Source organism: Netta rufina (genome assembly GCF_964035555.1).
Source record: "Netta rufina genome assembly, chromosome: 1".
Taxonomy (NCBI): Eukaryota; Metazoa; Chordata; class Aves; order Anseriformes; family Anatidae; genus Netta; species Netta rufina.
This window is the reverse complement of record NC_140123.1, coordinates 74,303,316-74,330,791: the sequence shown is the minus strand read 5'-3', so window position 1 is coordinate 74,330,791 and position 27,476 is coordinate 74,303,316. Positions and strand designations below refer to the sequence as shown.

Sequence of the window (27,476 nt, the reverse complement as noted above, 5' to 3'; positions counted from 1 at the left end):
TGTTTTGCTCATCATGATAATTGTTGAGCGAGCTCCCCATCCTTATCTCAACCCTTGAGCCCTTTGTCTCATATTTTCTCCCCATTCTCCTCTGAGGAGGGGGAGTGAGAGAGTGGCCATGGTAGAACTCAGCTTCCCACCCAAGTAAAACCAACAGAGGAAGTCAGGCAAAAATGCCAGGAGTACTTCATGAATGAAAAAATAGCTCCTGGCCAAACTCAATCAGAAAAAGGAGGACTACAGAGAGCAAATGGGTAGCCTGGGAAGAATACACACAAATTGTCTGAGAAGCCAGGGATCAGGTTAGGAATACTAAAGCCCTATTAGAATTAAATTTGGCCAGGGATGTCAAGGGCAACAAAGAAGGGCTTCTGTAGGTATGTCAGTGATAAAAGGAAGACTAGGGAAATTGTGGGCCCTTTCCAGAAGGAAACGGGAGACCTGGTTACCTGGGATATGGAGAAGGCTGAATGACTTTTTGCTTCAGTCTTTACCTGCACCTATGTCACCTAGTGACATAGCCCAAGTCCCAGAAGACAAAGGCAGGGACTGAGAGAATGAAGAATCTCTCACTGTAGGAGAAGATCCAATTTGATCTGGATCCACCAGAAACCTGAATGTGCACAAGTCCATGGGACTTGATGAAATGAATCCAAGAGTCCTGAAGGCAATGGCAGATGAAGTTGCTAAACCACTGTCCATCGTACTTGAGAAGTCGTAGCAGCCCAGTAAGTTTCCAGTGACTGGAAAAGGGAAAACATAACCCCCATTTTTAAAAAGGGAAAAAGGAAGTACCAGGCAACTACAAGACAGTTGCCATCATCTTTATGCCCGGCAAGATCATCGAGCAGATCCTCCTGAAAACCACGCCAAGGCACATGGAGAACAGAGTGGTGATTAGTGACAGCCATCATGGCTTCACTAAGGGCAGATTATGCCTGACAAATCTGGTGGCCTCTTACAGCTGGCTTAAAGCATTGGCGGATAACGGAAGAGCAACTGACCTCATCTACCTGGACTTTTACAAAGCATTCACACTGCCCTATAGTACATGCTTGTCTCTAAAATTGAAAGACATGGATTTGATTTAGATGGACCACTTGGTTGATAAGAAATTTTCTTTATGATTGCACTCAAAGAGTTGAGGTTAATGGTTCAATGTCCAGGGAAAGACAAATGAGTGGTGTTCCTCAGGCTATTGGGTATTGGGACTGGTATTATTTAAGGTCTTTTTTTGGTGACATGGACAGTGAGATTGTGTGCATCCTCAGCAAGTTGGCTGGTGATACCAAGCTGAGTGGTGTGGTTGACACACTGGAGGAAAGGGATGCCATCCAGATAGACAGGCTTGAGAGGTAGGCCTGTAAGAACCTCATGAAGCTCAACAAGACCAAGAGCAAGGTCTTGTACCTGGGCTGGGGCAATCCCTAGCACTAATACAGGCTGGGCTATGAGTGGATTAAAAGCAGCCCTTCAGAGAAGGATTTGGGGGTGCTGGTGAATGAAAAATTGAACATGAGCCAGCAGTGTTTGCTTGCAGTCCTGAAAGCCATCATGGGCTTAGCTGAAAGCTATCTTGGGCTGCATCAAAAGAAACACGGCCAGCAGGTGGAGGGAGGTGATTCTTCCCCTCTGCTCTGCTCTCATGAGACCTGAGCTGGAGTGCCGTGTTCAGCTCTGGGGTCCCCAGCAAAAGAAAGACAGGGACCTGGTAGAGCGAGTCCAGAGGAGGGCCATGAGGATGGTCAGAGGGCTAGAAAACTTCTCCTATGATGACAGTCTGAGGTAGCTGGGGTTGTTCACTCTTGAGAAGAGAAGGCTCCAGGGAGACTTTACAATGTTTTTTCAGTACTTAAAGGGAGCCTACAAGAAAACTGGAGAGGGATTCTTTACTGGAGAGTGTAGTGATAGGACAAGGCGTAACTTCTGCAAACTGAAAGAGGAGAGATTTAGACTAGATATTCTGAAGAAATTCTTTACTCTGAGGGTGGTGAGGCCCTGATACATGTTGCCCAGAGAAGCAGTGGATGCTCCATCCCTGAAAGTGTTCAAGGCCAGGTTGGTTGGGGCTTTGAGCAACCTGGTCTAGTGGAAGGTGTCCCTGCTCATGGGCAGGGGTTTGGAACTAGATAATCATTAAGGTCCCTTCCAAAGCAAACTAATCAAACAGTTCAGTGATTCCATGATTTATTCCTTTATTGTTGTTATTATTATATTTTGAAGCTTAATACACATAGTCAAAATATTTTTGATTGTTGTTGCCAGTTTTATGTCAGGCCCACATCTTTTCTTGGTTTTCTGTTACAATTCAATGCATTTTTTTTACCAGGCCATTTTAGCTCTGAATTAGTCAATCCCGTTTTCTCTATTGGTTAGTGTGATTTTCCTTGTGCCTCTTTCAGGACCAGCATTTGTGTACGCCACTTATTACTGTGTTCATTCTAAAAGTATGCTCACTAGCAGGCACATATTTCCTCTGCAAATTTGAATTTTCCTTGGAATTTGGCTTTACTTTTTTGTGTGCTTGCATGCAAGTACTTATGTGTTTGGCTTTTATGGTTTGAGAAAGGTTTTGTTTGTTTGTTTGTTTGTTTTAAGACTATTGTGAAGCAGATATAAGTTTTTAAAGATGAGGAGAAGATCACATCTTATCCCTTAGTAACACAGATTTTTTTTTTTAATAATTCTAAATTTGGAAGAGAATGTCAAGCTACAAATCAATTAATACAATGAAATGCAGAATAAAATCAAAACACAACTTTCAGGAAAGCAATGTTTTAATTTTTAAAATTAGGATTGTAAATATGTAATATGGAAGCTCAGCAGTAAATTTACTTCAAATACTCATTACAGCAAAGATATCTCTTCGTTATGACTTTGCATCTTTTTGCTCATTCAGTATATAAGCACTCACAAAGGAAGGATTATTTCTTTCTCTAAGAAATTATTTTCAAAAAGCCAGAAATGAAGGCCCTCCACCATGTACCCAGTGCTTTCATTGCTTGTTGTACTGTGGGGATGGGGATGGCAGTGAAATAGAGGAGCTGATTTTCTGTTGCTGCACTCTCTCTAAGAGATTGACAATTGACTAGGAGAAGGCAGAAAGGATCCTCCTGTGATTAAAAAAATAAAAAAATAAAAATGTAGAGCTGGTATCAAGTACCCCTTGCCATTCTTTCACTGAAAATCAAATTTAGAAAAGTCATTCCACGTGAGTGCTCAGGACAGTAATGGATCCTGTCTTCAGTCCTAGTATTACTCGAGCACCTGCTTTTGGTTTCACTGTTGTTGCATCTTGAACAACTATGTTGCTGCAAAAGTCAAATTATTCCATGCCATCATTAAAACTGAAGTTTAAATTGTTTTATAAAACTATTACAATAATTTTTATCCTGGTCCTTTTTCTCAAGCTGGCTGCTTTATAATGCACCAGAATAAGGAATCCTGATAGTGAAAAAGACTTGTCACATTTAACCTTCACTGCAGTTTTCTTCCCAGGTAGTTGGTTGTTGATATATTTTGTGAAACATACAGTCCATGATTTCTGCCCTATAAGAATAATGTTAAATATAAAGCAGTCCACTTGAGTCAATAAAATAAAAAATCATAACTATCTGTTTTGTCTTCTGTAGAGTAGTTAATGTCAGTTAAATGGTGTAATATGATTAAAACAATACAAAATGTTAAATGTTTTGTATTTCTTTCTTTGTTGTATGACTTCATTGCTTTTTTAAAAAAAAAAAGTTTTTATACTATTGAAGATGAACAAATTTTAAACATACCAAATTATTTAGAAGAGTTTAGGAGTTTAACACTTGTGTTCACAGAAATGTTACTCTAAGTCTTACCTCACACATAACATAGGGGAACAATAATATTATCCCTTTTATATTTCTGTTCTTTAGATCAAATTCATTTCAATCTCTTTTAATAATAAGCCCATTTTTTCTTCTAACAATTTAGAGTACTGATGTAAGACTTTATATTTTTTGCTATATTCTGTGTGAAAATAAAACTCAATGTGTATGTATCATTGTGGTGGTTTCACTTGAGTGGGCAGCTGAGTTCCATCACAGCCGCTCTTTCACTCCCCCTTCTCAAAAAGAAAGGGGGAGAAAATACAGTGTGAAGGACTTAAGGGTTGAGACAGAGATGGAGAGATCACTCAACAATTATTGTGATGGGCAAAACAGACTCAGAGTAGGGAGGCAGTAAGATTCAGTGCCTATTATTAACAAGCTAGAAAAGTGATAAAGAAAAGAATGAAACCAAAAGCAACTTCCCCCCATCCACCCTCTTCCACCTCCTCCCCCCAGATGGTGCAGGGGAATGGTGAACAGGGGCTGTCAGTCCTTAATGCTTCTTTGCCAATCCTTCATGGTCACTTTCTTCCCCTGCTGTAGCCCTTCCCTCAGGATGCTGTCCTTCCCAAAGGATCCTGTGGGGGCTTCCCACAGGGAGCAGGTCTTCAAGAACCACTCCAGATATGGGTCCGTAACATGGGGTCCACCCATCAGGAGCAAACTGCTCTAACATGGGTGCCCCACTGGTGGCAGTTCCCCCAGATCCTCTGCTCCTGCATGAGCTCCTCTCCAGGGGCTGCAGCTCCAGCCCCAAATCTGCTCTAGCAGAGGTTTTCCCAGGGCTGCAGCCTCCTTCAGTGCAGGTCCACCTACTGTCATCTCCTTCATGGGCTGTAGCATGCAGATTTGCTCCACCATGGTGCACCATGGTCTGCAGCCGGGACAACCTGCTTTACCATAGTCCTCACCACAGCCCACAGGGGACTTACATGGATACTTCTTGGAACACTTCCTGCCCCTCCCCCTTCACTGACTTTGGTGTCTGCAGGGCTGTTTCTCATTCCTCTCTCTCCCAGCTGCTGTTCCCCAGCAGGTTTTGTTTTGTTTTGTTTTGCTTTGTTTTGTTTTGTTTTGTTTTCCCCTTTCCTAAATATGATCTCACAGAACCACAAACAACATCGCTTACTGGCTTGGCTCTGGCCAAAGGCAAGGCCCTTATCTAACACAGGGCAGCTTCTGGATTCTTCTCGCAGAAGTCACCCACATGGCTCCGTGCTACCAAAACCTTGCCACATAAACCCACTGCAATCATTTCTGATAAGACCTGCCATATCTGGTTATTATGCTTTAATGTAAAATATTACTATATTTTCAGAATTACTTCACAATATGCTTTGACATTCTCAGGACTGTTTTGTTTGTTGTTGTTGTTGTTGTTGTTTTAACAGTTCTCACTTCTCACTGCTATGACTAGAGAAACACTCAAGCCTTTTTTTTTTTTTTTTTTGGAAGTTGTGGATACTTTGGGACTTAGAAATTGTATTTCTAGCTCAAGTTGTTTCCACTGTGCATGATGATTCATTTTTACACTTCCTACAATAAACTTCCTACTTTAAACCTCCATCTCAGTGCTAGTCTTGCTTTTTATTCAAGAAAGAGAAAAAAGCACACCTATTTTACAATTCATCTCAACCTTGGGCAGACATTCTTTCTCTCGACTAACTGTAGAAGATTGCTGGGGTAAATAGGTCACATTCCGTAGGCATTTAGATGTATGTTGACTTCAGTTTGAAAAGCAGCACCTTACGTGTCATCCATCATTTATCTAGCTTTGTAAACTAATATGTAAACTAATATTCTTTCTGGTCTTGACTCATGTAGTTTCTGTTACTGGAAGATACCATCATTTGTCTTCTTTTTCCAGGTCATTAGCAAAATGTTAAACAATGTGAGATTAATGTAGAGAATCTTTCACTACACCATTAATCTTTTGCAACATTGAAAATTTACTTTTGGTTACAATTTAACATACTCTGTATAGCTTTTTATTTATTTTTTATTTTTTTTATTTTTTTAATCCACGGCATTACTTCACCTCTTTCTCTGTGAATGTTATATCCTCAACATCTTCCCACCAAAGTGGGTTTATCAAATACTTTATGAAAACTCAGTAAATTTTATTTGCAAGTTTCTTTTTAGCAAGTATTCTCTAGAACTGCTTAAAGATTTCTAGCAGATCAAAGAGCAATGTTTTTTCTTTAAAGACAGCTGTGGGTTCTATCAATGTATCTAAATGCTTTTATGATGCTTTTAATTTCTCTTTTCCTTAGGCTATAGTAACATTATTTTTCTTGATTTTAATATGAACATTATCTGTTCCTACTAATCTCATATTATAATAGCTTAATTTAATTAGCCACTGAAGTTTTGTTTTGTTTTGTTTTCCTGACAAATCAACAATTTTATCCTCAAAACATTTTAGAGAATACAATATGGTTTATCCTTAATGAATTTAAGGATATATGTGCTAGCATTTCGTCTTCTGACACTTCAGTTTATCAAAAATGTAAATTATTTTGATTCTTTCTTTTGCGTTGTTAATTAAATTACTTTAATAAGATAAATGAACATTATCTTGTTGTTTTTATTATAAAAATAGATACCCAGAGAAGAAATAGAGAGTAAATGAAGAACAAAGTTAAATTAACAAATATGAAATCACAGAAAATGAAATAACGTTAAGTTACTACTGAATTGCTGAAGATGGGCAATAACTGAAGACAGCATGGGCTCTACTTAATTTGATAGTCTAGGGTAGTAGAATATGTATTATGGGTAGTTAAGCATAAAGCTAGAGTATAGCTAACTGAAAAAAATGGAAAAAAATTGAACATCATGGAATAAAAACATGAATGAAGGGTCAAAGACTTGTAAGAAAGTCTTGATTGTAAAAAAGTCATTTTAGAAAGCTGCCCGGTGTGAAGAAAGTATGATGATAGAGGATGAAATATCATGAAGAACAATGAAGAAAGAAGAACAATGAAGAAAGAAAATAACTTGTCAAATGATGTCACTTTCTTGATGTGGAAATCTGTGAGCTTCTGTTCAGAGAAGGAACATTTTATTTTAAGAGAAAGAACCCCGTCAGATTCTTTGTAAGTTGAAATATTCTAGCAAGTTACAGCATGGGCTTGGATGGGTCTTCAGAAAAACAGGGAACATCTCCCCAGCACCACCAAGGTGATTTAACACCGACTGAACCAGAGCAAGCCTGACCCACGTGCATTGGATGGGTCCTGCACAACCTCCGTCCAACAGCCCCTCATCCAAATTGCTTTACAGGCCCCTACTTTGCAGGCTCCCACATGCTTTATGGAAGGTTGCAATCTGCTACATGCAGCAGCTTCTAACCTCTACTGCCAAAAATAAAGGACTTAAAATCGTGTCTTCCCCATCACTCAATCACAGCCACAGCAGGTGGAGGAAACTCTGTTTTGTGCCATACCACTGATGTTAATGGATTTACAACCTATTTTCAAAGGCAGGAAAGGCAGGAGCCCAAATCTAAGGGTTGTTACTGGAATAGCTTTTTTTTTTTTTTTTTTTTTTTTTTTTTTTTTAATAGCAGAAATTAATAATAAAGGCAAGAAGAGATATAATGCAGTAAAGTCAATATGGGACGGAGAGGGGCAGTGCACTTTGGTCACTATGAATATTGTATCAGTTAAAATGTGTATGACAGCAAAGCTATATTTAAATGCTGAAATGCAGAAATATGTTTGCACTGAACTTTAGGTACAACTTTTGTGGAATTATACTTTTGTTGCAGGAATAATTGAACATATGCCAAAACTAATGTGCTACAGGTTTTAGAAATTGTGCAAAATCAAAGCACACCCATCACTAATGCTATGAGAAGCTGTTGATAATCTTTGTATAAACATTGTTCTGATTACATGAGGATCTATTACAGAATTTATGTTGAAATTCAAGCAAAACACAAAATTTTACACACAAAAAATATGCAAGATATCCAATTTTTCATGGCTTCTCTTATTTCTGAGGGATTCAATGACTGTGGTAATCAATAAGCTGAATTTTCTTCCTTTCTCTTCTTCTGCTTTCTATGGCTATTTTAATCATGGTTTGTTGACAATACTGGTGGCACCCAAAAGAAAAGAAAAAAAAAAAAAAGCAAAACATTGAACATTCTCATCATTTTCCCATGTTGCTAAAAGGTCCAGGTATGGCATGTTAAAAGGAGCATGGAGAACATGGCAAATGCCACACAGGCACATATACATACACATGCGCACACAGTAAAAGTAACAAAATTTGGCCTGTGGCAGTTGGCTTTATGCCTGTAAAAGAGTCTTCCTTCCTTCCTTCCTTCCTTTCCTTCCTTCCTTCCTTCCTTCCTTCCTTCCTTCCTTCCTTCCTTCCTTCCTTCCTTCCTTCCTTCCTTCCTTCCTTCCTTCCTTCCTCCCTCCCTCCCTCCCTCCCTCCCTCCCTCCCTCCTTCCCTCCCTCCCTCCCTCCCTTCCTTCCTTCCTTCCTTCCTTCCTTCCTTCCTTCCTTCCTTCCTTCCTTCCTTCCTTCCTTCCTTCCTTCCTTCCTTCCTTCCTTCCTTCCTTCCTCCCTCCCTCCCTCCCTCCCTCCCTCCCTCCCTTCCTTCCTTCCTTCCTTCCTTCTTTCCTTCTTTTCTGGATTTTGAAGTGTGATATTTTCTTCTTGATGCTGTCAGTGGTAGGAAGCTGGCTGTGGTGCCAATATATCTGTTTTGTTTTTGTAAGTGTTCTTTAGTACTGATATGAGTGACTGAGTAACAAAACCAGACAGGCAGATATAGTTTGGACACCCTCGCTAGCTCACTTTGTCAGTGACCTTCAACACACTTACATCCAGTATCTTATTTTCCTCAGCAAAATGCCCAATTATATTTAATTTCCTCAAACAGATGGTAGGTGTTTAAAATTGTAAATTGCACTAACTGAGTCAAGAAACATTCAGATCTCTTTTACAACTGAATACAAATGCAGAAATAAGTTCTAGTTTTTGCCTGTAGGAACTCAAGTACATATAGCAGTAGATTTCACCAGTATGCATACAATAATATTCTTTAAAGAAACCAAAAGAATAAAAGTTTGACCTCTTCTTTTTGGTAAGAACTATTCATTTATGTTTATGCAAAGAAGACTGGAATTTGATTTCTCATAACTCATTGCATGTACAATCCTTGTTATTCAATGTATAATTCTACAATTCCTATGATTCCCTTTAAATGCAAAATTCAACTTGTCTTTCTTAAAGCAAAATAGTAAAATCATATTACTTAACATAATTATTATATCAATATATGATTTTATATGTTTAACATTTATATGTTTTAACATGCAATGTAGTAATTATACCATATAAGTCCTCTTTAAAAAAATAATAATAAAATAATTGATTCTAATCTTATACTTTTTGTCACATAATGAAAATTTACAAGCTACTGTGGTTCTTTTCTAAATTTCTGGTAAAGCATGAAACCAACACTGGAAATACAAAGCTTAAATTCTGCAAGTGAATTTAGAAAGCAGAATGGAAAACTAAATTGAGACATGAATTATCATTAACATTGTGCAACAGAGAAAAGATTATTTCACTAGAGCAGTTATATAATCCACAAAACATTACAAATCAAAATCAGCTAACTAATATTATCAAGTTATGGAGATCACTTGGAGCAGATACTAGTGAGAGAAATGCTGTGATGTTGAAATATAAAAGCTTAAATCATGATTCTGGCCATCTGTTTTGAAGTTAGCATAATGCAACTAATAATTATAAAACATGCATGAATTCAAACAATCCTTCTTCAGCTTTAACATTTGTAAACCGATAAAATCCTGGAACTCAGGTACAGAGGCATATAATAGTCAACCTGACCTTCTCTTGAGAGAGGTCTGCTGCTTATGAAGGGCTTGCATCAGGGATTTCACCAAGGTGAGCCTTGTACAGTCTGACTGTTATCCACTGCTGTTGTTTCACATAGGCATAAGAGATGCAGCCACTAGCAGTCTGAGGAATATCAAGAGATATTACAGCAGTAATAGTACTGGGTACTATTACTAATAGTAGCAGTACTAATTACTAATAGTAGCAGTACTAATTACTAGTAGCAGTACTAATTACTAGTAGCAGTACTAATTACTAATAGTAGCAGTACTAATTACTAGTAGCAGTACTAATTACTAGTAGCAGTACTAATTACTAATAGTAGCAGTACTGGGAGCAGCAGTAAAGGACTCAGGAATGCAGGTAGTTTTTCATCAGTCCTCCCAGTCAAAGGGAAGGGGTTTGAAAGTGCCAACCACTCTGGCAAATCAATGGATGGTTGCAGGACTGGTGCCACAGACACGAGGGGTTCAGCTACATAGACTATAGGACTTGCTTTGAGAAATATGGTCTGCTGGCAGCTGATGCTCTTCCCCTTCTCTGGCAGGAGAAGGGGAAGAGCATATTTGGTCATATGCTTGCCAACCTGGTAAAGAAGATTTTAAACTAGAGCTGCTGGGGAAGGGGAACCTCAGTACATCCTGCTCCTCCAACTTTGATATCAGTGCCAGATAGATGCTCAGAGCCTGGAGAATGGTCACAGGTTAGCAGAACACCTGAAGAGCAGCACAAAGGAATTCCAGCCACTACAACCAGAAAGTCAAATTCCTCAGGGGCCCACCTCAAATATCTCTATGCTAATGCATATTGAACGGGAAATAAACAAGAGGAGTTAGAGATATATGCATGCCTGCAGGGCTATAACCTCATTACAGAGACATGGTGGAATAGATCCCATGACAGGAGTGTTGGAATGGAAGGATACGGGCTCTTTAGGAAGGACAAGCAGGGGAAATGAGGAGGAGGCATCACCTTCCATGTCAATGAGCAGCTGGAGGGCATGGAGCTCTGCCTGGGGATAGCTGAGAGCTGACAGAAATGTTAAGGGTCAGACTTAAAGGGAAGGCAGGGACAAGTAACATTTTAGTGTGAGTCTGCTACGGGTCACATGACCAGGAAGAACAAGCAGATGAGGACTTCTATAAACAGACAGAAGCAGTCTCATATTCACAAGCCTTGGTCCTCATAGGGAACTTAAACCACACCAATATTTGTTGGAGGGACAGCACAGCAGGGCATAGACAGGATTTATGAAATGGGTTTAGACAGGATATATGAAATGGGTTTATGAAAGGCAGGTCCTGCTTGATGAACCTGATCTCCTTCTATGACAAAGTGATGTGCTTGGTGGATGAGAGAAAGGCTGTGGACGTGGTCTACCTTGCCTTCAGCAAGGCTTTTGACACCGTTTCCCACAGCATTCTCCTCAAGAAACTGGCTGCTCTTGGCTTGGACTGGCGTACGCTTCGTTGGGTTAGAAACTGGCTGGATAGCCGGGCCCAAAGAGTCGTGGTGAATGGAGTCAAATCCAGTTGGGGGCTGGTCACTAGTGGTGTTCCCCAGGGCTCGGTGCTGGGGCCGGTCCTCTTTAATATCTTCATTGATGATCTGGACCAGGGCATTGAGTGCACCCTCAGTAAGTTCGCAGATGACACCAAGTTAGGTGCGTGTGTTGATCTGCTCGAGGGTAGGAAGGCTCTGCAGGAGGATCTGGATAGGCTGGACCAATGGGCTGAGGTCAACTGTATGAAGTTCAACAAGGCCAAGTGCCGGGTCCTGCACCTGGGGTGCAATAACCCCAAGCAGAGCTACAAACTGGGAGAGGAATGGTTGGAAAGCTGCCAGGCAGAGAAGAACCTGGGAGTATTGGTGGATAGTCGGCTGAGTATGAGCCAGCAGTGTGCTCAGGTGGCCAAGAAGGCCAACAGCATCCTGGCTTGCATAAGAAGCAGTGTGGCCAGCAGGGCTAGGGAAGTGATTGTCCCCTTGTACTCAGCTCTGGTGAGGCCGCACCTCGAGTAGTGTGTTCAGTTTTGGGCCCCTCACTACAAGAAGGACATCGAGGTGCTTGAGCAGGTGCAGAGAAGGGCAATGAAGCTGGTGAGGGGCCTGGAGAACAAGTCCTACAAGGAACGGCTGTGGGAGCTGAGCTTGTTCAGCCTGGAGAAAAGGAGGCTCAGGGGCGACCTTATTGCTCTCTACAGGTACCTTAAAGGAGGCTGTAGCGGGGTGGGGGTTAGTCTGTTCTCCCACGTGCCTGGTGACAGGACGAGGGGGAATGGGCTAAAGTTGCGCCAGGGGAGTTTTAGGTTGGATGTTAGGAAGAACTTCTTTACCGAAAGGGTTGTTAGACATTGGAATGGGCTGCCCAGGGAAGTGGTGGAGTCACCATCCCTGGAGGTCTTTAAAAGACGTTTAGATGTAGAGCTTAGTGATATGGTTTAGTGGAGGACTGTTAGTGTTAGGTCAGAGGTTGGACTCGATGATCTTGAGGTCTCTTCCAACCTAGAAATTCTGTGATTCTGTGATTTCCTGTAATGTGTTGATGATAACTCCCTTCTCCAAGTGACAGAGGAGCCAAAGAGTGCTAGGTGCTATGCTAAAGCTCATTCTCACCAAGAAGGAGGGACTGATGGGGAAATGTAAAGCTCAAGGTCAGCCTTGGCTGCAGTGACAATGCAATGGTGCAGTTTAGGATCCTGAGGGCAGCAAGGAGAAAGCATTGCCCATATCTTATATTATACCTGCTCATTTGCCAGTATAGTATGTTACATATACTTCTGGACAAACTCTGCAGTGAGATTTGTATATCCTACAGGGACTTACATGTTCTTGGACCTTTTTTTTTTTTTTTTTTTTTTTTTCAGGCAAAGGTGGCAAAAGTATCAGAACTGAAGTCAGTTTCATCACAGTGCATACTGGTATTTTCATAGAAGTCAACAGGACTGCTCATATGCTAAAAACCTATGAGTTTTGTGAGTTTTGCCAGCTTAGAGGCAATACATAGAAAAGGAAAGGGTGTTTATTTAAATATTTCAATATATATAAGAACTGATTGTTGGATTCGCAGTTTTGTGATTCAGGAAAGTAGCATATAGATATCTTTTCTGAATTTCAAAATGACTTCACTGGTGAGAGGGGTGAGATGGGTGAAAGCAAATGCTGTCCAGTATTGTGCATACAGACGTTAGCATTTTTACATTCACACCTCATCAGGTGCACCAGTTCAGGAGAGAAATGTAAGCTGTCTGAGGTCACTGCCACACTTTCATACTGACTGTGTTGCTCTTGATCCTTGTACAGAAAAAAAAAGTAAAAAAAAAAAAAGTATTTCTGCCTGACTTAATTTAAATAACTATATGATTTTTTTGTTGTTGTTTGTTTTTTTAATGAATGTTTCATTAAACACTGTAGGCTCAGTCCAGTCCTCAGTCAAACAGAGCAGATTCAGTTACAATGGAACTGAAAAAAAACTACCCTTATGTGTTGGAGGTCAGTGAAAGGATAAGCTGGCTGCACAAAGCCTTCTTTCTTCTGAGCGGTTGTAGACAGTTTTGTCAAAGCAATGTACTTTATTTAGAAGAATGTAAGTTCTATATGTGGTGTAACTGCATAACAAAGATACTTCTTTTTTTCTTGAACATATGTAACTAACTTATTTCCATGATAGCTATTAATTTTCAAAAACAATAGTGATTTATATATTAAAATCTATCAAAAAAGTATTAACTTTTGTGATTTAATGTGATTTCATTGTTTTTAAAATTATTTTCACTATTTTTTATTCAAAACATTTTTAATTTTTGTAGATTAAAATAAATCTCTTACAGACTTTTGTTCAGATTTTTTAAAGTATTTATTTATGTAACGATGAATTATTCATAAAACCTGGACACACTGGGTATTGGTCAGCAGGTGGTGAGCAATTGCATTGTGTATCATGATCATCATCAATATTAATATTAATAGTATTCTTCCTTTTCTGTCCTATTAAAATATCTTTATCTATGGGTTGCCACAAGCTTTTATTTTCTGAAATCTTTGACTGAAAGAAATGGATGCTCTATTTATCCAAAGCTACATAAATGAGGGCTTTATCTTTTGAAATTTATAAAGAACGATTAATGGGAATTAGCTGCTAATATGAATACAGAATAGTATTATCAGAGTGCACTCAGGCCAAAACTTTATGTAACGGCATAGCTCCTGAATGATAAATATTGTTACTATTTATTGTAAGCTCTTTTTGGTCTTAGCCAGTTGTCAGGATCACATATCAACTGTACAGATAGTCTGAAAATTTTCCCTGCACTTGCATTTGCATAAATATAATATGTTCTTCGTTGAGCTTAATCTAATTCAACACAATGGTTTGGAATAAACTTGTAAGAAAAGAACTCCCTTATCAATCAATCAAAACTAGTAACTGCTATTAAACACTACTAAATAATTATGTATAAAACATTCCTACCTTTCTAACGTGGTTGCCTCCTTCTCTGAAACTTTCTGGAACAACGTGATCACTCTGTGTGACAATTAATATATTTCATTGCCCTGTACTAACCTGTTGGAAGATATAACCTCCTATATCACCCATCTAGTTTATTGAGGGAAACCAACTGATGTAATCTTTTTGGATTTCAGTAAAGCTTTTGACAGTTTCCCATAGAATCCTACTGGACAAAATTTCCAGCATACAGCTGGACAAAAACAGCAGTATGTATGGGTGAATAATTGGCTGACAGGTAGGGCTCAAAGGGTTGTGGTAAATGGGTCCACATCAGGCTGGCAGCCAGTCACCAGTGGGATTCCCCAAGGCTCCATTTTATGTCCAGTTCTCTTCAGTGTTTTTATAAATGATTTGGATGTAGGACTAGAAGGTGTTTTGAGTAAATTTGTTGATGAGTTGTTTACTCTGTTGAGGGTGGAAAGACCTTGCAGAGAGATCTAGACATCTGGACATCTGGGCAATCACCAACTGCATGAAGTTTAACAAAAGCAAGTGCCGGGTCCTGCACCTGGGACAGGGCAACCTATATGTACAGACTGTGCAATGAGATGCTGGAGAGCAGCTCCGCAGCGAGACACCTGGATGTTGTGGTTGATAGCAAGCTGAATGTGAGCCAGCAGTGTGCCCTGTCAGCCAGGAGGCCCAGCTGTATCCTGGGGTGCATTCAGCATGGAATTGCTAGTTGGTTGAGGGAAGTGATTGTCCTGCTCTAGTCTGAGCTGGTGCAGCCTCACCTTGAATACTGTTTGCAGTTCTGGGCACCACAGTACAGAAAGAACGTGAAACGTGGTTCAGGCTGGATATTAGGAAGAGGTTCTTCACTTTGAGGTTTGTCGCGCACTGGAATAGGCTCCCCAGGGGTGTAGTCACAGCACCAAGCCTGTCAGAGTTTAAGAATCATTTGGCCTGTACTCTTAGTCACATGGTCTGAATTTTCGGGTCAACCTGTGTGGTGCTAGGAGTTGAACTCAATTATCCTTATGTGACCCTTCCAACTTGGGAAGTGATTCTATGATTCTATAACCTCTTTTAAAGCATGTCAAAGCTAGTTAAGGTCTGATTTAATGTAGTTATTTTTACCCAGGGAAACAGCTTGTGGGGAACACATAATATAGGGCATAGAGCAGTCATTACTCCTGTCTTATTTGGGAGGAACAATAAGACAACAACACTGACCTGTAAAATATGATGAATTTCATCCCACTTTCAATCTTTGTATATGGAATAATTACAGCACAGAAAAATGCAAGCAATCTTTCTTAAACTAATGCATGGGCAATCATGTAATTGAAAGCTATACACAATGCATAATACAGAGCTGAGGTTATATTAGAATTTCATATTTTTTATGCTATCTATTTTACAACCTGATAAATTTTAGTTATCTGTAGAAGTCTCTGCATGGATTTATTTATTTTTTTTTCTTCTAACACATTTGTTAGAAGACTGTGAAATAACATCTTATTTTATTTTTTAATTCTCACTAATTCATGAAACACAGAACTCTTCAGAGATTTTTGCTGCAATTTTTCTGTCCATCCTGTTTTTAATATGACACAAAGTTGTCATTTAATCCTTTCCTTTTTTTTTTTTCTTGAAAAACAATCAATCTCACAAAACAAACAAACAAACAAACAAACAAACAAACAAACAAAACAACCTTTTCCTGTCTATATAGCAGCAGATACATATTTGCTGAGGTCTGAAATTCTAATGATGTTTTTAGTGCAGCTGGAGCCATTAAGAAAATGCTGTGGAGGAAAACAAATCCAATCATGTTACTTGTTATTTAGGCAAATGTTTCTGCTGTACAGAGCTGACTGTTTCAATACAATTATTTGTTTTTTGTCGCTGTTTTTGTTGTTAATGGTATCAAAATAATGGCCACTGTAATCTTGTGTCTTCTGCTATTCAGAGACAATGTAAGTGTTACAACAAAACCAAACAAATCAAATTCCAGAAAAATCAAGTGAAATTCTAAGCTTTCATTGATTTCCACACTAAAAATCATCTAGAGTAGTAGGAATATAAGTCTTATTAACTAGGAGAGATGGGAAACATCTAATTTATGTCAAATGACTGCATTGGAATATTTGAATGAAGTTATTCATAGGAGTTGCATACAATGTATAAAGGATTAAATTCTGAAAGGAGAAATTAAAAAAAAATACTTGAAGAAGTTCTAACATTTTTAAAATCTATACCAAATGAATAAATATCTATATTTATTTATTTATATATCTGTAAAATCTATACCAAATAAATAAATAAATAAATAAAATGCAGTTTATTCATGGAAATTCTTACCCCAAAATGTAATTCTTTTTCTTATAAACTTGTATCATGATATCCAACATAATTTTATGATAATGTTTACAATGCTTGAATCAGTTTCCTCACAAAAGAGGAAAAAAGTGCATTCTTAATGTACTAATCAGTGAGATCACAGCTTCTTCTATTTCTTGTCCCTCTTTTAATCCTCCCTTATGCTTTAAACCTAAAGTTTTCCAGAAGATGTACATGTAACAGATGTTAAAATCACTTGCTATTAATTTATTTTTCTTTTAATATCATGAATAAACTGAGTCCCTTGACTGTTTACTACAATTTATCTGTCCCTGAGGACAAGATATGAGCATTTAGTAAAAACCCTGTACCCTGTATTCAAAAGACTTATAAAGTCTTTTGAGATCTTGCATATGTCTTGAAATATTTGGACTCCTGCAAGCAAGGATGATGGCTAGCATGCCTGCTTACCTGCCTGTCCTGTGATTTTTGAATTTGTCAGATTATCTCCAGCTAAGGCAAACCAATCTACTAAAAATCCATCATTTTCTATCCTTTGACAGGTAATTCTTGCAGGGAAGTCAGAATCTTTACTATCAGAGTAATAAACAATAATCTGAAAAACAGTAAGTTGAATGGGTTTTATTATTATTATTAATTTTTGGAAATGATAGAAGATTAATATGTCCTCAGTCCTACACTTGTACAACCTCATACAGAAGCGACACAACTCTGTGAAAGAAATATAACCTTTCTTAGAGATATACAAGTAATCTTCACCTAGCATACTGTTTCATACTTTTGCATAAACTAAAGCAGAAACTCCTATTTTAAAGATGCATTGTATTTTAAAATGGAGGCTAATTGCATGTGTAGAAGAGTTGCCTGCAATGTTTTCTGCAGGTTTGCAAATATTTACATCAAGAAAAAATGTGCTGACAATCAATTATAAAAACCCTACTGTTTTTTTCACTAAAATAAGTATATCAAAAAATAAAATCTTACTTCAATTATTGTGTCATTAACCAGATAAATTTTCTAAAGAAAAAGTTGTCCAGAACAGTAAAAGAAACTATTGTTAATATATATTTTCTGCTTTTCTGTTTCATTTCTGAAAATGAGAATTCCAAAATACGTTTGTCGTCTTTTAACTTTTGACCTCAGAAAATAAAAGGAAATTACCTAGTTATGCATGTGGACAATGAATGCAAACACTTACATTTTTTACATGTAAAATTGTCAGATTTTAATTTCATTTTAGCACCATTATGAGAAGAGAGTTCCAGAAAATAAACCCATGCTTTTTTTCTGGATGTCTATTAACCATGAAGAGCATTTTCATGTACATATATGTATATATTTTTGCACATATATACACCCAACCATAAACGCAAACACACATTGGCAGTATATGGTAAGTAAGAATTAAAGGACATTTCAATGTAGCCAGTGTGCATATATTTCTCTCCAAATAAATTCAGCAGGCTTTTTAAAATACAGATACATAAGGAGGTGATTGCTTTTCTTTAATATGTCTTCTAGTGTAGGTGATCCACAGACAGGTTCTAAGACAATAGTCTTTTTCTTCAATAATCTTTTCAATAGTCTGTTAATTATCTTTTTCTTCCACTTTTATTTGAAATGCCTACATGCCTCATTTGATCTCTCTTCAACAGCCAAGTGAGAGCTTCTTGGTACATCTACAAAGGTATCTAGAGAGTCTTGGCCATAGTTGTAAACCAGGGATTTAACAATTGTATGCTAAGTGAGAATCAAGATAAAGCTAACCCACCAGTCTTGGGAGAAATGCAGAAAATATAATTCCGCTTTCCTATTGCTCCCTTGAGACAGTAATGAACTGTTGACTTGAGCTATTGTAAAACTATAATAACTCTCTTGGGATAGGAAACCAAGAGCTTTAGAGATCTATTGAAAGGTCTGCATAAATAAGAAATATCACATATCACAGAAAGAATGACTATTAAATCCTGTATTAACCAAGTCTGAGCTGGACCTTTCCAGAAGATTGAACATGTTCTGTGTGAAACTGGGAGGTCGTGTTATAATGTGTTGTGTGATTTATGAAAAACTGAGTGCTTTCCCAAAATTACATAATTACATGGGACAAAGGTCTACCATGTGACAGATGGAACATATAAAATGAAAAAAAAAAAAAAAAAAAAAAGGCTTGGCTTCAGCTGAAACAGTAGTTGATGATTTTTTGCTGTCATTAGAATCTTCAGTATGGATGGCTAAAATGCACTGGTAAACTGCAAATAGGACCTGACTGCATTCCATATATATGATATATATTATCTTATTGGAAGTAGATTTAACATGAATAATAAATATGTCTAAGAAAACCTGCAACTTCAGAAAATCTACTTCTGAATGAGATTTTTAATCATATTCAAAGGAAATATGAGCCAGAGAGCTTGTGTAGCACTTGAGGAAGGATTCAACCTTTGGGCTATAAGTAACTTGGAAAAGGAAAAAGAAAAAAAGAATAAAGTAATGCAAAACTTGAATAGTGACTGAGATTTAGAACCTCTATCTGACATTTCTCAAATAGATAGATTAGAGAACAAATATATTTCACTGACAGTGATATTTCACCTTGTTAATTATATACTTAGTAGATATAATTGAACGTACTCATGTACTACATACAGAATAACTTGTGTGCAACTGAACTGTTTTTGTGTGTACAGGAGGTTTTGTGTGCACAAGAGTTTCATCTCCTGCTTCTCACATTCAACTGATTAGCGCTCTCTTTCCTAATCCTTTACTTCAATCAACAAAATAAAAATGTTTTTTACTGTAACTTCAATTGCTTTATTTCATTTTTCAGTTAGCATATATAACAGCAGTGGTTCCAGATTATTTCTATAGAAAAACTTTATGCTGGCTGTATCAAGAAGACACAAGCAAACCAGTGAACAAAACATAAACCAAACAAGACATACTAATATGTCTTAAGTACTTTAACAACCATTAAGCACATTCTTTCTTATTTACAATTACGTATTGAGATTTACTTGGAACCTTTAATTTGGAGGGCTATAAGGGCTAGAAGAGTAAAAGCAAGTCATAAAATTATTAACTTAACTTAAAAATAAAGTCTACTTCCCACCACTCCAAGTAAGTTGATTAGACTGCTTGTAAGACTAAAGGACACTAAATTTTTTTTCAACCTTATTAACTTTATGACTAAAAGAAAAATAAATAATATCTGTGTTAACAAAACTTAATTCCTAAAAATTCTTTAAAACTTAATACTGGAATATCTGAAGATATTCAGCAATAAAATGTAAGTTTTTCTAAAATAAATAGAAAAAAGGCCTGAGTTTATCCTGAGTTCATTCAAATCAGCAAAACATACCCTTTGCCTTACACAGGAAAGGCACAGTGTCAAATGACCAACCATTATACAGAATTATATAACAACATTTAAATAATTTTATTAACATTTAATATTATAAATGCAGAGTTTAAATAGTTTATTTACTGTTTATAATAGTTTATTTAATTCTGTGATTCTGTGATTCTGTGTGATTTAATAGTTTTTAATAGTTTTGTCATGGTTTAACCCGGCCGGCAGCTAAACACCACGCAGCCGTTCGCTCACCCTACCCCTCCCTCTCTGGGACGGGGGAGAGAAATGGAAAGTGAAGCCCGTGAGTTGAGATAAAGACAGTTTAATAAGACAGGAAAATAATAATAACAATAATAATAATAATAATAATACAATGGTGATAATAGTACTACTACTAATAATATGTACAAACAAGTGATGCACAATGCAATTGCTCACCACCCGCTGACCGATGCCCAGCCTAACCCGGTCAGTCCGGCCCCCTCCCCCCGGCTAGCCACCCCTATATATTGTTTAGCATGACGTCAGATGGTATGGAATAGTGCTTTGGCTAGTTTGGGTGACCTGTCCTGGGTCTGTCCCCTCCCAGCTCTTACTGCACCCCCAGCCTTCCCGTTGGCAGGACAGAGCAAAAGGCTGAGATGTCCTTGGCTTGGTATAAGCACTGCTCTGCAACAATTAAAACATCGGGGTGTTATCATCACTCTTCTCATCCTAAGCCAAAACACAGCATTCCACCAGCTACTAGGAAGAAAATTAATTCTGTTCTAACTGAAACCAGGACAAGTTCATTTATTTAAAATACAGAGTTTAATAGCATTTATATATCTGTGACATATTCACACTTCATATGCAAACTCAAAGTCAAGTGACTTTTATATATTGTATATTTTGAATATTGTATATTTCAAGTATATTTCAGTCCATCTTGAAAACACAGTTCCCAATAAAGACAAATAAAAAAATATATGGTTAAATTGGTGACATAACATTATTTATTTAGTAGCCATATTTCATTTCTAAACTAATGTACAAATTGTGCTTGTTCATATTTCACTGTTCGTATAACCTTTTACATTGCAGAAGGCTACTTGCTACAGGAGTGAGCACAACATAATGTGACAAAGGTAGTTTAGTGTCATTTTTTAAAGTCAGAAAACAGATATATTTATCAAGGAGAGGTGTGGGGAAAACTATCATGCTTATTTCATCTTCCTCCCATAAATGCAGGCATGTGCGGACATGGGGGGGAGGGGGGTATATGCTCGTATGCATGTATATGCCTCAAAAGTTTGTTGTAAAAGAACATTAAAACATTAAATAAAAAATAAAATTTATTCTTTACCAAATTTTTAAACGAATAAATGCAAGTTCTTTTCCATGGTAAGTAACTATTTTCAGTTATTTTTTTCATTTAATCTAAAGAGTATGGTACATGGTATAATACAAACTAGGGCTACTTTTTGACAAATTTTGTGTCAGGGATTGACTCAACTCTGCTCAACTCTGTGTTTTTCCTATGTTTTCAGTTTCCTTTTTTGCATATCTTTTTTGTTTATTTGGGAAGAAAATATAAAATTTAAGGAGTTCTATATGGTTTGTCTTAGACCATTCAAGTTGTGTAAGACTCAATGCCAATTTTACTTGAATTGAATCCGTTTAAAATTCAGGTTGTGGCTAATCGTTAATGAATCTTCATGAGGATGAATAACATGAAGACATGTTATTGAAGACAGTGACTGAAGCCATTATTTCTTCAAAGTGACAGAAATCAATTGCATTTCTTATGTAGAAACCATACTTACTGGGTTTTTTTTGTTTATATTATTCTTTTTTAATAGCACATTAATTTTTTTTTTTTTAGCACTTTTAACTGAAGTAACTGCATTGTCACTGAATATAATACATTTTTTCAAATATTTTCAATTTGTTCTTCTTGACATTTTATGTTTATGTGCAGTTTGCATCCTTTTTGTTTTTCAACTTCAAATGTAACAGGTTTTGACATTTTTGTTACATTTTTTTTAACTAATGTTTTTCTAATTATTTTTATTTTTGAGAACCTGCTGTTTTTGAATTCTCTTTTTTCCCTTTATTCTCCTCCTCAATATGAACCCAGGAGCCAACACAAAGAAAAGCGCAGATGATATAACCAGTAATGATCGTGGTGAAGATGAAGGTATTTTTTTTTTTTCAAAACTCAACCCTGATGCATGAACATAAACTTTTTTAAAAAATTATTTTTATTTTAATAATATTAATTATTATTGTTATTATTGTTATTGTTATTTCAACATGATTTTTAGTCACTTATTTGCAGAAGCACACTTCAGTGTTCTTCTTTATTTTCTTCTTTAAAAATTGCTTTGTTTTTCTTTTTAAAATCCAATTTAACATATGAATGTAACTCCCCTGTAAAATATGTGTAAAGGTTATTCCTAAATATGTGTGAAGTGAGTAATAAATATTATTTAAAAATATGTACTGTCATTGTCCCCCTCCACCATTCTTTCTTAGGTGAGAAAATGGAATTTGAAAACAGGCATGTGCTCTTTTCTCTCTTATACATTTTGTAAATTCATGTGCTTGAAAAATCATGAAAAGACCTCACATGTATTCTTTCTTTCATTTCCATCATTTCTCCCGTGCACATACTGTACTGGATGCTGTTGCATCATGGTTTATCTTTGATATTTTTTATTTTATTTTATTTTATTTTATTTTATTTTATTTTATTTTATTTTATTTTATTTTATTTTATTTTATTTATTTTTTCCCTGCTTGTAATCAGCTAGCCTCTGAGATACATTCATTATGACTATGAGCAGATTCCCACTGAAATCAATTACAATCTTTTTCATTGACATCTTTCAGTCTTAGATTGGATTTCCTGAAAGGAAATGTTAAAGTTTACAGTGAAGTACCCCCAAAAAAAGTTTTACAAGGAAATACTTTTTTCTTGCTTTGGCACAGCAAAGGCAGGATACGCTAAAATAGAAAGAAGTCATGAAATCTTCCTCTATTCTCACCCTTCCTTTTCATTAAAGTTACTGTCATTTTATAATCTCTTTGTACTTACCAAATTAAGAACAAATATTTTCAAATTAAATGAGCAAATGGGAGCCTTGGGAAGTTTATTGTTCTGGATTTGGAGCAATCCATCTCTTATTCCTCTCCTGCTTGGCCTTTCTAAAGTGCCTTTATATTTTTCTTCAATCTGACACCAGTTCAAGTACATTTGGAACGTTTATCCTCTTGGTTCCCCTTAGAACCACATGTATTGTGTTGAGGTTGATTTTTAATCTCCTTTTTTTCTTGGCAGATCATCTCAATTTTAGCTATTTTACCCATATATAAAATACCATAATAAAAACCTCTGGTCTTTAATTCACACTTGTTGCCCTTGACTGTACAGTCTCCATTGCTGAATTGCACTATTTCTTATAATATAAAAATGCTCTGCAGAACAGAGCAAAGTTACTCCATTATTCTCTGACTTTCTTCCTATTTCTCTTCAATTTATGCTTTTTTATAAATGACAGTATCATTATTTGCTATAACAAATTGTGCAGCTAATTTTTAAGCTAAAGATAAATAGCAAGTGAAAATAAAATTGCTCTAAAACCATTAGATGTTTAATGATGAAAACATTTTTCAGATTTTTTCAAACTTTATAAACAGTTATAATTTTTTGATCAACAAGGACATCCAGTTTAGATCTAAACACATAAAACATAAAGCTTATTTCCCTTATGTTGAAGCCAATCATGTTCCCATTGAAGGAGAAGAGGAAATCTCCCATTGAATTCAGTAGTGAAAGATTAAACTCTGAGTAAGAACTATGTAATAAGAAAATATTAAATACAACAACTCATGCCATGAGACTTTGGGGAGAGAAAGTGAAGGTTACTCTGTACCACAAATAATTGTTTTAAATAATTATCACTTTCATTTACTGAGAGCTTAGCTTAAAATTTGCACGAGACACTTTTTCATGTACTTTTCTGTGAATTTACAAATAAAAAAATACATGTATTAAAATGTACTTCATTGCTTTACATGACCTGTTTAATAGTAACATTACTCTTGTAGTTAAAATAATTACAAAGCTTTTTGTTCTTCTGCTCAAGTACAACATATAAAATACGACACGTAGAGTATGTATCTTTTTATGACAAGGTGGAGTCTATAACAAGCCTTAGATTCTTATGTCTAGGTAGATGTACACTGGTAACCAATCATATTTTCTTTGTACTCAACTGATGTTTTTTACATTTAGGATTGTGCGTGCACATGAGGAAATTAATAATTGGCTGTATAAATATGACCAGCCATAATTTACCTTTAAGTATGTTCAAATTAGTTCCACATATAGTTAATTCTAACAGCTGCTTGATGAAATGCCTTCTGTTTTTTAACCTTAGACCATATTTCAACTGTTTCTGTAGAGCATAAGTTCCTAATTTAGTTAGTCTGATCTCCGGAATCAGGAGCCTACATTTTTTATTATTAGAGGAAGAGATATAAATATAGTCCTAAATATACTCCAAATCATTGGTTAGTGCATCTTTATGACTCACTCTGAAGTATAAAAATATTGCTATCAATTTCATTTAACTTATTTTAGAGAAATCCATCTGTTTATCTGTATCAAAGTAGTAAATAGGTTTTCTGTGTGTACAAAAGATTAGCTATATAATTCAGGCTCATAGATTTAATGATTTTCTTTAATGCTTAGCTACTACAATGTGGTAAACCATGACATAGAAGACAGTGATTGATTTACATACAAATACAAACAAACAAACAGAAAAAAACCTGGGTTGTAAACTCAGTTAAATTCTCTGTGTTTTTTAACTCTTGGGCTATCTAAAAGGAATGAACAGTTTCCTATGTTTACTTTCATAAGAACAATTTGATTTTGTGATATTATCTGATACTGAACTATTGGAAATATAATTTCAACAAATGTATCTCAGCGAGGAATAGGAAAGTATGGATCATTATTGTAATTTTGTTATTATTTATGTATTAGTATTTCTAAATTGGAACATATTTGACTTCGAATACTTTAAAAATACAAGATTATTCCACTTTTTTTTTTTTTCTTTTTTTTTTTTTTTCTATTTAGGCATTTAAGTGTTTACATCTGAATTAATTTATTGTAATATTAAAGACTTCTAAGGGTGTTCTGAAAATATTTAATAGAAAATAGTATTTGAAGTAACAAAGAGAAATATTTAAAATATAAACATATTAGGCTTATAGGAACTGTGTAAGCTTGCTGTTTTAAGTGGTGATGATGACATGGAAAACATGAGAAACAGCTAAGAATAGTTTTAGCAGTTTTATAAACTGTTAATCCTATATTTCATTATTTTTTATTACTTTATTATGTTTTCCTTACTTGAATTTTTTCAGACATTCATGATCAGAACAGCAAGAAACCAGTTATGGTCTATATCCATGGTGGATCTTACATGGAGGGTACTGGCAACATGATTGATGGGAGCATTCTTGCAAGTTATGGAAATGTCATTGTTGTCACCCTCAATTACAGGCTGGGGGTTTTAGGTAAGTGGCACTTTTTTTCATCACCATAAATACATATATTGAAGTACTTAGATGGTATTTTCATTAAATAGCCAGTCAGATAGAGATATTTGAATGTTTATTAGATCTACTGATCAATCATAAATCCTCGAACCATTATTTATTTATTTATTTATAAAAAGAACATTCTTGCTGGTGGATAGTTTGACTGCATTATATCATTTTGAATGTTGTTTAGTATTTTCTGGGGACCAAGCTACGTCACACCAAGCTGTCTTCTCGGCTGTTTTCACATTAATCAAAAATTACTGGACTTTTGTAATGAAGTTAGTGCTGGTTTCCCTTCAATTTATCATATCATATATGCTCTTTGTTCAGTATTTAACAACTGTTGGGGAATTGTGTCTATTTATCATTGAGATATCCTGAATTCCTCATAAAAAAGAAGAAAATTAATCAAGAATGAGTACTTACTTGTTTCAAAATGGTTGCTAATAGCAAGAAGGATGTTACTATTTGCAATTTTTGTAGGCATGTTTGTTTTAGGCCAGAATTTTTATTTAATACAGAAAAAAAAGAGGCTTTATACACTGATGGAATTTATGTTATAGGTTAAATGGAGTCAAGGGGTTTCAAGGAGTGATATAGAATTATCTTCCTAAACATAAGGAACATTATAAACATGAATTATACTGTTAAAATGAATTAACACTACTGTCTTTCAAACATTTAATTAATTTCTGCCTTTTAAACTGTCTTTTTCCTTCTCTCAGCATTATCGGGAATAACAGAATATCCTTAGATCCATGATGTACTGGGTGTGGCTGGGATGGAGTTAACTTTCCCTGCAGCAGCCCATACAGTGCTGTGCTCTGCACTTGTAGCTAGAACAGCAGTGGTATCCACGTGGCAGGAGATGAAAACTTTTTTCTGCTTTCTCTGTGATTCCATCTTTTGGATAAACAAGCATATAAAAGCAGGTTTTCTCCAAATGAAGCTTTATTTAATGAAGCTTCATTTCTTTATTTCTTTTCCATAGAAAACTAAGCTAAAATTTTGCTCATCATAGCAGACTTTAGAGCTACTTTTTGTCACCTGTATGCTTATATTTCCAGCATTTTAGGAAGCAATTTAATTGTGCATTTTTGATTTACAAAGATTTTAAATCATTTCTTGATAGCAAAGCTGATCTATGTTCTTGTTATGTACTGTTTTGGAACAGAAGAATCTTCTTTTGCTGAATTATTAAGCAATGTTCTATCTCATCACAACAAAGAGATTATTTTTGTCCCTGAATTTGACTCTTATTCAAATATAAAATAACTTGTTTTTGTTGTTGTTGTTGTTGTTGTTGTTTTGTTTGTTTGTTTTTGTTTTGTTTTTTTTTTTTTTTGTTTTGTTTTTTGTTTTTGTTTTTGTTTTTTGTTTTTTTTTTTTTTTTTCAAAGTTAGAGGAAGATTTATACATAAAGCAAGGAAGATAAACGTATTTTTTTTTGTATTTATACGTGCAGTCATAGTACTCAGAAACACACCCAAAAGAAGAAAAAAAAAAAAGGAGAAAAAAAAAGACACAACAGGTTTTTTATGTACATGTATATAAGCTTCAACAAAACATTTTTTGTTGTTTTTGTTTATTTGTTTGTTTTTTGATAAATAAAAGTGTATGCCCAAGGATCATCGTGATAGCTGTCACCAAAACAGTTTATTGAAACACTCTATTTAAAGTTTTTTATCTTTTTTTTTTTTTTTTTTTAACAAAATGTATTGAAGGATACAGACGTTGCTAGAGATATTTAATTGTCCAGCTTTTACATATCCATCTAAAGGAAGGAGAAGTTTGCAATATTTTCTTTTACGAATTAATATTTTATACGTATATATATATAAATATAAATAAATTTTAAAAAAACATCAAAAATGAACATTAAAGTAAATAAGCATATGGAAAAAAGCATGTTTATTCATTTATATATATATATATTTATATATATATATATATATATA

At 35.7% G+C, this 27,476-nt stretch overlaps 1 protein-coding gene across 2 annotated transcripts in view; it reads left to right on the top strand.

Moving 5' to 3' along the window:
• Window positions 1-27,476, top strand: part of NLGN4X (neuroligin 4 X-linked) — a gene marked incomplete at both ends in the record, with an annotated part of 135,588 nt that overhangs the window by 46,108 nt on the left and 62,004 nt on the right. The window contains 2 exons of one of the 2 annotated variants that reach the window (XM_084306532.1): window positions 22,037-22,096; window positions 25,339-25,491. In XM_084306532.1, coding sequence (XP_084162658.1) covers window positions 22,037-22,096; window positions 25,339-25,491 — 213 coding nt within the window. The remainder of the gene's footprint in view (window positions 1-22,036; window positions 22,097-25,338; window positions 25,492-27,476) is intronic. The other variant, XM_084306533.1, reaches the window with a different exon arrangement.